Genomic DNA, 10207 nt, shown 5'->3' on the forward strand with positions numbered 1-10207 from the left:
AAAAGAATACTTAACAATTTACCCATCAAGATGAAATACATGAACCATTGTTTTTAAGCACCTAGTTTAGTACATCATGTGGAATTTTGTACCAATGAAATTATGTTTATTTATAAAGTGGATGTATACCATTGATATGTTGTTTTGTATCTGAATACATTTAATTTAGCATGTAGGTTATTAAATAAAAATAAAACAAGCAAATGTGGCCACTATATTGTACTTTATTAACTAGAACTAACTACTTATATATGTAGCCCATCTATAATCAGCTTTCTCTCTGTCTATATTCCTCCCAGATCTTGTGAACATAATAGAGATGGAAGATGACCACCGGTTTCACAAACTGACAAAAGAACAAGTGGATACTTTGGACCAAGTTCTTACAGAAGTCATTCCCATTCATGGTAGGGGTAATTTCCCAACCCTTGAAATCAAGCCTAAAGACATAATCCATGTGGTCAGAGATAGACTAATTTGGAAGAAAATAAAGGTGAGAGATGTCCGTCTCAATGGCTCTACAGCCAGTCATGTGCTGGTCAAAGAGAATGGCACCAGCTACAAAGACTTGGATATCATCTTTGGTGTGGAGCTTCCCAAACCAGAGGACTTCCAAATTATCAAGGAAGTGGTCTTGGTCTCTCTGCTGGACTTTCTACCTAAAGGTGTCAACAAAGATAAGATTACAGCTCTCACCATGAAAGAGGCGTATGTACAAAAAATGGTGAAGGTGTTCACTGAGCATGACCGCTGGAGCCTTATCTCCCTTTCAAATAATAGTGGTAAGAACATGGAACTCAAGTTTGTCAACTCTTTACGACGCCAGTTTGAATTCAGTGTGGATTCCTTTCAGATCATCCTGGACAGTATGCTTCAGTCTTATTTGGATGCTGAAAGGAGGAAGATTGTGGAAGGGCAAGAGGGCCAGGACTCTTCACTAGCTCAAAGTCAAGGAATTCAGATAGCCCTAATGGATGAACCACTCCTCAGCTCAAGTGACACAGGGAATCACCAGGAAATTGACATCGACATGTCCTGCAAATCTGATGATATTCAGACTTTGTGTGACTCTCAGTGTAATTCTAAAATGAGTCAGAAAGAGCCGTCTAAATACTTAGAACAAGAACCAACTCTTGAAACAGACAAAGATGTTGAAACAGAGATGGTGCAAACAACAACTTTGCCTGTATCTATGGAAAAAGTATCTGAGCACTCTGTAATGGTGCATGTGGAGGAAAAGAATGAACTTCATGAAAATATGGCTTTGCAAATGGAAACACTGCTTGAAGTAAATACAAATGAAACTGGTATTGAATCAGGGGAGGGAAATGAACTAGTTGGAGTAAAAACTATGTCTGTTAAGGAAACAGATCCAACTGTTAAAACATATATTAATGAAACAGAATCTGACAAAACAAAATACATGTTAGAAGTAGAGCAAGTTAAATCCCAACCATGGCTTGAAATCGTGCATACAGACTTCTCTTGTCTTTCAACAACAGGGACCTTCGGTGAGCGATGCACATTCCAACCTGCTCCCATTACATTTCTTACACAATCAGCACTAGAATCATATGCGGGATATCCTTTACCACCCCCTGCCAAGAAAAACAGCCAAAATTCACAAATGGTTGTTCTCAAGCATTCCTCACCCAAACCTCCTCGGAAAATGTCCAAAAAGACAACTCTTGTACCATATTCAACAGAAAAATCAGTGTCAAATAATTCAGATGTTAATACTTGTCAGGTTTTGCATCCACCTAAAGCTTACACAACAGAATCATTACCTATGCAGGTTAAAATGTCAGGTTTTACCACAAAAAGCTTTGAATTATCCAGTGCCTCAGAAAATGACTCTAAAGAGTCTAAAGAACTAGCCAATTGTACCAGAGCTTTTACTGTTGCTGCTCCAGAGAATGGCATGCATTCTGAAAAGACATTGTACATGAGTCTATCACCAGAGGAAAGCCTTCAAAGTCGAGTGCAAACTTCAGAACCAGAAACTGGTGAAGCTACTCATGTCACTATTCTAATTCCTGCATCCATTCCCAGTTGTCTCCCCAAAGATCAAAACAGGATAAACCAGCCTTTTAATGAAAGTGTTCAGACAGCACAGTGTCAGGCAATGGTACCTCTTATTAATGTGAATTCAGAGCCTTTACTGCAGGCAAATAACAGTTATGACCTCAACTCAGCACCTCCCAAAAAGAAAGCTGCTGAGTCTTGTGCTCAAGTTGATGATGCCACATCATCAAAATATCTTACTGAATCCTCAGAATCAGTCGCTATGGCAACAAATTGTGCATCTCAAATGTTAAATTCACTGTCTGCAGACCTTACTGTTGACTCACAAGTAGTAGGGACTAATTCTTCAGACTCCGAACATGTTATATCACTTCAAGTTCACAACTACCCCATGTCCACTCTGCAGACTCAGGAGCTTATTTTGCCAAGTCCACAGACTAAAGAACCTCCAGAACTATTATCACTTATCTCTTTACCAGAAGTTCAAAGCCTCACAGTATCAGTACCACATTTGTCAAAGCCACTAGAACCTTCCATATCCTCAACAGCAAGTCTAGAATCTCCTAGAATCTCAGAACCCCTTTTAGAATCATCAGTTATATCCCTGGATGTCATAGAACCCTCTGAAGTATTCTTTAAAGTTACAGAACCATCTGACTCACAGGTGTTAAAACCCTCTGCAGTATTAGTGTCACACACATTAGAAACATCTATGTCATCAGTAAGTGAGGAGGTGGTTTTCAAGACATTAGCTTCAGAAATGAACGAGCCCATACACCCTTCAAAACAGATGCCTTGCATTACAGTGTTGGCTGAGAGCATGTATGGTGACTTTGAGCAGGCTATGGACCACCTACGCTACCGGCTAATAGCGACACGCAACCCTGAAGAGATCAGGGGTGGAGGCCTGCTCAAGTACAGTAATCTGCTTGTCCGGGACTTCAAACCTGCCTGTGAAACAGAAATTAAGACACTTGAGCGCTACATGTGTTCACGGTTTTTTATTGACTTCTCTGATGTGAATGAGCAGCAGCGCAAGATTGAATCATACCTACGCAACCACTTTATTGGAGAGGAGAAAAGTAAATATGATTACTTGATGACCCTTCGGAGAGTGGTCAATGAGAGCACTGTGTGCTTGATGGGGCATGAACGCCGTCAGACTCTCAATATGATTACCATTCTAGCACTTAAAGTCCTGGGTGAACAGAACATCATTCCCAATGCCAATAATGTAACCTGCTACTACCAACCTGCACCATACATGACAGACCACAACTTCAGTACCTATTACATTTCAAACGGCCAGTCCCCACTGATATATCACCCCTATCCACTACACATACACATGCAGTCTGGATTAGTTTAAGTCTCGGTATGTAACATTGATGGTAAATTGCACAGGGAAATCTCTGAATCTTGCAACCAAATAAAATAAATATCCACCCCCCAACAAATGATCTACCCTTGAGCATGTGTCCCAACACTTAACTGAAGTTAATAAATAAATAAATAAAAAAACCTTAAGAACCAGCTGAGTGTTGGACAACAGTGTTTGTCAATTAAGATCCTGATCTATCAGTCAGAATTACACATACAAACACTGGATTCATTGCACTAGCAATGTGAAGGTTAAAACAAATGTCACGTGCATTTCATTTTAAAAGACAATGACAAGATAACTGGTTTAAGAATAGGAAGACAGAAAAAGATTGCAATAAATAGTTACTTTGAAAAATACATTCGGAGGAAAAAACTTTGCTAGGCCTGTTCTTGTCTTATCAGAGGTAGCTGAAAAGTCCTGTTGTAACAAAGAAACAAATAAAACATAATACACTATCAAATGCTTTTGATAGAAAAAATTGGCATGACAAAAGTTGCAAGAGAAATAATCAGCATGTAGCCAATGCTTTATTAAATAGTAAAGTACTTTTGTTGTCTGAAACAGTTAAACTGATTGTTCCCGCCTTGTTATGCTCTAAGAATGTTCAGTAAGGTCAGTGCTCCATCAATTTTCTGTTTGAATTGTTTTATATGTTGTGATATTTTGTATACAACTACTGGGTGTGTGTATTTCTATTTATAATATATAATTATTAGTATATTATGAATGATGATTCCAGGGGTGTCCAGTTGTGCTCCTGGGGGGCCGCTGTCCTCCAACAACCCTGCCTGCAAGTTTCAGATGATCCTAAAGACTTTGAGTAGGGGGTTCAGGTGTGTTTAATTAGGACTAGAGCTAATCTCTGCTGGTGGCCTTCCAGGAACAGGATTGGGGAAAAAAATGAGTAAAAATGACTAAATTAGAGATATATAGAGATAAATTATAGATCTGTAGTGATCTGAGTGACGTGCAAAGGTTACTACCAAACTTGGAAAAATAAGTAAACAAACAAACCAATTACAAAAGAAGAAAGAAATAGGGATGCTTGCTGGTGTCTTTTGTGTATCTGTGGTGCACATTGTTGATTTTACATGGAGAGCAACAAGCAGTCTTCTTTGATTTTCTTTTCTTATGTACTGTAAATGTAGCCTCAAACAATCCATGTGAGGACATTAAATGATGTTATTTCTTTGTATTTAACAGAACCATCAGTGGTGCTGAAGACTTAAATACATTTCCTCCCCTTTTTTACATCTTTGTGACTAAAATACATATATTTTTCCAAGAATTTATGTGTAGAACTGTATTATAGCCTACATGAAAGATTGCACCAGCCACACATACATTATACACAGATAAACAGGAATAGAAACTATAGTCAGGACCAAAAATGTAAAAGTGTATATTGTTGGACATCAAAATGGCATGAAGATAGCTTAACTGTTATTGTTATTTAAATGATAATTTTAGCAAAAGTTAAGTGATTTGCTTAAATAATCAAAAAATTCAGAAGCAAGAGAAAATATACACTTGTATGACATGCTGACTTCACTGTTATTGTATAAAGAAATGCTATTTTTTAGGTTATCTTGAGTGCATAGTAAAAGTATTAGCAAATGTTTGACCTTGACCTTAATACAAGTGCAAAAGTTTAATAGATCATACAGAGATCTTATCACTAGCATAGTTATTACAACTATTGGAGTTACTTTTTCCTGTGCAAACCCATAGTTTTGTAAAGTAATGGCTGGGTTATATTATGATTTCTTGTCTAACATTCTTTTTTACCATTATGTAATAGTCTACCTTTAAAAAAACAGCCAAAACCTGTAGTAACACTGTGGTTAGAAATAGGTTTAGACTGAAATTGTTTACCAAGAGGATATATACCCGTCATGAAATACATATGACCAAAATTATTTTTGCAGGAAAACATCAGTGCCTACAGTAAATGAGCAGGAGAAAGCTGTAAAGAAGGTGTCAGAAAGGACAATGCTCCTGCAAATGCAGCAGTCATTTTTTATTATTTTCAGGTGTGCATTTCCTCCTCTTCTCATTCTGTTTGTGTTGATGTCAGATGTAGTTCTGTGCTGTGTTTTATTTATTTAATAAAACGAATACAAAGAGAATAGACCCACTTCATTACAAATGAGCACTGATGTTCTGTTTATGTAAAATATGTGAGTGTGTATGTGTTGGTTCAGCTACACACTACGTTAGGGGGAGAAAATGTCCCCACAAAGATGATAGTATCCAAACTTTGTGACCTTGTGGGAAGTTTTTTGAAAATCTAAAAATGCTTGTTGTTTTCTGTAAGGCTTTGGGTTAGGTAAGTGGATCAGAAATAGAGTTTGTACATTATAAAATCCATTATGCTTATAGAATGAACCCCCCCCCCCCCCCAAAAAAAAAAAACATAAAAGTGTGTGTCTAAGAGAGAGAGAAAGAGAGCTCTGGTTCGGGTGTAAAAAGTACTGAGACTGTCATAATCTCAGTCAACATGCTTGACACCTTCTGTACTACATCTCTAAGAATCCTTCCTGGTCCACCACTTGCACACATTCCACAATCATGACTTACCTGAATTAAATTCATCTCTGTATCCTTCTCATCCGTCTTCATGTTCCTGTTTCTCCTCATTCCCCAGTTTCCACGTGGACTTTCAGCAAACAAAGGAAAGTTATTTGTGGCATATCCTAGATTATTAATAGTTCACCTTTATATATTTGTATAGTACTTTATAGAATGGTATCTGTGTCAAAGAAGCTTTGCAGTGTCAAACAGGATAGACTGTTGAAATAGACTGTTAATAATGCAATACGTTTTCCAGCTAAAATCAGTTAATTTATGATTCAGTGATGTCATCCAGTTCAGTTATCTTCCAATAGTGTCTGTGCAGTTAGTTAGTCAGTCAAGTATCCCCTACTAAGCCAGCCAAAGCTCAATTGGTGAAAGAAATGGAGAGGGAAAAAAAACTAAATACTGTCGGAGAAACCAGGCTCCGACAATTTTGGGGGCTCCTCTTGGAACTCAGCCCAGTGCATTCTCCAGTCCCCAGATTGGACTGTCCATAATATCAATAGCAATTTTGTGTGTCTGGGTTACACACCCACCAACTCCAGTTCAATCCAGAGCCAGTTCCAGAGTATTCTCCAAGTTCCCATGTAAAGGGCATGGAAGCTAGCCAAATGTCCTATCCTGCCTACTTCTACATAATGGCCAGGATGACCATCAAAAGCCTCCTCGCAACCGTTAAAATGACCAAAGGTATCTCCTGTGTCCTGGCTATGGTGGCCGATGTAATCTCCTGTCCTTCTGTTTTCTGTGTGACAAATTTCCTGGACACACCCATAAAGGTCATCCCCAAGTTCACAGTTTGCCTGCATACAGACCACTCATTAAATTCGCCAAACCAGTTCACAAACAAATACAAGTGTGGCCGAAAGGGTTGTCAGAGGCTCTTCAAGACTGTTTTGACACCACTGACTGTAATGTGTTTTAACAGGCTGCCACTTACAATAATGCCACAGACCTCCAAGAGTACTCAGAGACTGTCACTGCCTACATCAAGAAGTGTAGTGATGAATATAAAACCATCAATGTCCAGGCCAGCCAGAAGCCGTGGATGACAAGTGAGGTCTACAGACTCCTGAAGACACAGAACACTGCTTTCAGAGCTGGAGATGAGGTGGGCCTGAGGACAGCTAGAAGACAGTACTCCAGGAGGATAGTTGTTTCAACGACAGCAGAGACACTCAGAGCCTGTGGCAGGGAATGCAGACCATTGCGGACTAAAAGCCCCCACTGCAAACTTGTGACAGCACCATCTCCCTGCTGAACGAGCTGAACACCTTCTTAGCACCTCTGCACAGAAGACCCCACCTCCTCCCAGCAGCCAGGTGATGATGCTGACCCCAGACAGCATTAGGAGATCCTTCAGCAGGATCAATGCACGCAAAGCACTGGGTCCTGACAACATTCCTGGGCGTGTACTGAAAGATTGTGCAGTGGAACTCACTGATGTCTTCACAGACATTTCAAACATCTTACTTAGTCAGGGAGTTGTCCCCACATTCTTCAAAGCTACCACCATCATTCCAGTCCCGAAAAAGACATCTCCATCCTCCTTCAATGACTATCATCCAGTTGCACTTACTTTCATTCTCATGAAGTGCTTTGAAGGGCTAGTCATGTACCATATCAAGTCTGCCCTCCCCCATCCCCCCCCCTCCCTGGACCCCTTCCAGTTTGAATACAGGTCCAACCGCTCGACCATTGATGCCATCACCACTACCCTCCACTCAGCAATCTGGATAAAAAAATACTCATACGTCAGAATGCTGTCCATAGACTTCAGCATTCAACACTATCATCCCTCAACAGCTCATTCACAAACTGGTCCAGCTGGGTCTCAACACTTCACTGTGCAACTGGCTGATGGGACTTTCTGACTGTAAGACCTCAGGCAGTACGGGTCGGCAGCAACACATCCAGCACCATCACACTGAACACTGGGGGCCCCCCAAGGATGTGTGTTTAGCCACCTCCTCTTCACTCTGCTGACCCACGACTGCACACCGTCACACAACTCCAAACTCTTCATTAAGTTTGCGGATGACACAACTGTTGTGGGTTTTATTAGCAACAAAGATGAGACCAACTACAGGAGCAAGGTGAGCTGCCTGGCCGGGTGGTGTAGTGACAACAATCTCTCTCTGAATCTGGAGAACACAAATGAGGTTGTTGTTGACTTCAGGGAAGTGCACACTCAGCATGCTCCTCTTACCATCAATGGTGTGACTGTGGAGAGAGTGAGCAGCACCAAGTTCCTGGGTGTGCACATCACAGAGGACCTCTCCTGGACCAACAACACTACAGCACTGGCCAAGAGAGCACAGCAGTGTCTCTACTTCCTCCACAAACTGAGAAGAGCCAGAGCCCCGGCCCTCATAATGTGCACCTTTTACTGAGGCACTGAGAGCAGCTGAGAAGATCGTTGGTGTCTCCCACCCCTTTCCCTAGGATATTTTTGGAACCTCTCTCACCTGTAAAGCCCTCTGCATCGCAGGTGATTCCATTCACCCTTCACACAGCTTCTTCAGAAAGAAGACTTCAATGTCTCCAGGCCAGGACCAGCAGACTGAAGGACAGCTTCATTCATCAGAATGTCAGGAAGCTGAACCCCCTTCTGACCTTACCCTCCCCCCCCCACATTTTTTTCCCCATGCCCCACTGAACTCTGTACCTCAGTTAACCCACTGCTCTCTGAGATTTATTACAATTTAAATGTATTCAGACTGAATAAGCTCTTTGCACATTTATTATTATATCTGCACTGTTTGTTTCCATCTGCCTTGTGCTGCTATAATTATCTTTCTTTTTACATTACCCATTGAAAAGTTAACTTATTTCAGTAAATCAACCTCAATTGTGAAACTCATGTATTAAATAAATTAAATGCACACAGACTGAAGTAGTTTAAGCCTCTGGTTCTTTTAATTGTGATGATTTTGGCTCACATTTAACAAAAACCCACCAATTCATGATCTCAACAAATTAGAATGTGGTGACATGCCAATCAGCTGATCAACTCAAAACACGTCCAAAGGTTTCCTGAGCCTTTAAATGGTCTCTCAGTTTGATTTGCCAGGCTACACAATCATGGGGAAGACTGCTGATCTATCAGTTGTCCAGAAGACAATCATTGACACCCTTCACAAGAAGGGTAAGCCACAAACATTCAAGCTGGCTGTTCACAGAGTGCTGTATCCAAACATGTTAACAGAAAGTTGAGGAGACGGAAAAAGTGTGGAAGAAAAAGATGCACAACCAACCGAGAGAACCGCAGCCTTATGATGATTGTCAAGCAAAATCAATTCAAGAATTTGAGTGAACTTCACAAGGACTGAGGCTGGGGTCAAGGTCTCAAGAGCCACCACACACAGACGTGTCAAGGAATTTTGCTACAGTTGTCAAATACCTCTTGTTGAGCCACTCCTGAGGCATCTTACCTGGGCAAAGAAATGGACTGATGCCCAGTGCTCCAAAGTCCTCTTTTCAGAAGCGAGCAAGTTTTGTATTTCATTTGGAAACCAAGGTCCTAGAGTCTGGAAGAAGGTTGGAAAAGCTCATAGCCCAAGTTGCTTGAAGTCCAGTATTAACTTTCCACAGTCTGTGATGATTTAGGGTAACTAAATAAAATAAACTTTTCCACAACATTCTAATTCTATGAAACCGGTATTTATAATACATTATAAGGATATTCTAAGGGCATTATAAGGGCATTAGAATGAATGCATAATGCATTATAAAAAACCTTATAATATGTTATGTCAACTCATGAATAATCATAACAAAAATTATAATATATCATTAAACTTATGTATTTCCGGTTATAATTTTAATAAGAGTATGATTATTTATAACACACAATGAACACCATATTAAATCTACTTCATTTACAGTATAATGTACTGTATCATATCCTGACATTGCATATTTAAGATCTGCACAGTATCTTGGAGCTAATGTCAATTTATTGATGTGAGATTAATAATCCAAATAAAAAAAAAATATTGAATGATCTATATGGTTAGATTTTATTTTGATTGTCCCCTTAATCAATCGACTATAAGCGACTTTGCCACTAAATGCCAACTTACTCTCATTAGAGTATCAGTATGCTCAAGAATGGTTAAATCTAGTATGGTAGAATAAGATGACATACTTGCAGAGACACTTATAGTCATTTTATCCATATATTTACAGTAGCAGACATACTAATACTCCAGTGACCGC

General features: G+C 39.8%; 1 protein-coding gene across 1 annotated transcript; it reads left to right on the top strand.

The window, feature by feature from the left end:
• The first annotated feature begins 304 nt into the window (after positions 1-304).
• On the top strand, positions 305-3434 carry LOC128026862 (uncharacterized). Its single transcript, XM_052614107.1, has one exon. It carries the CDS (start codon positions 320-322, stop codon positions 3392-3394), a length of 3075 nt encoding a protein of 1024 aa, XP_052470067.1. The 5' UTR covers positions 305-319; the 3' UTR covers positions 3395-3434.
• The last annotated feature ends 6773 nt before the right edge of the window (positions 3435-10207 follow it).

The sequence above is a fragment of the Carassius gibelio genome, chromosome A14 (assembly GCF_023724105.1).
Source record: "Carassius gibelio isolate Cgi1373 ecotype wild population from Czech Republic chromosome A14, carGib1.2-hapl.c, whole genome shotgun sequence".
In the NCBI taxonomy this organism is placed as follows: domain Eukaryota; kingdom Metazoa; phylum Chordata; class Actinopteri; order Cypriniformes; family Cyprinidae; genus Carassius; species Carassius gibelio.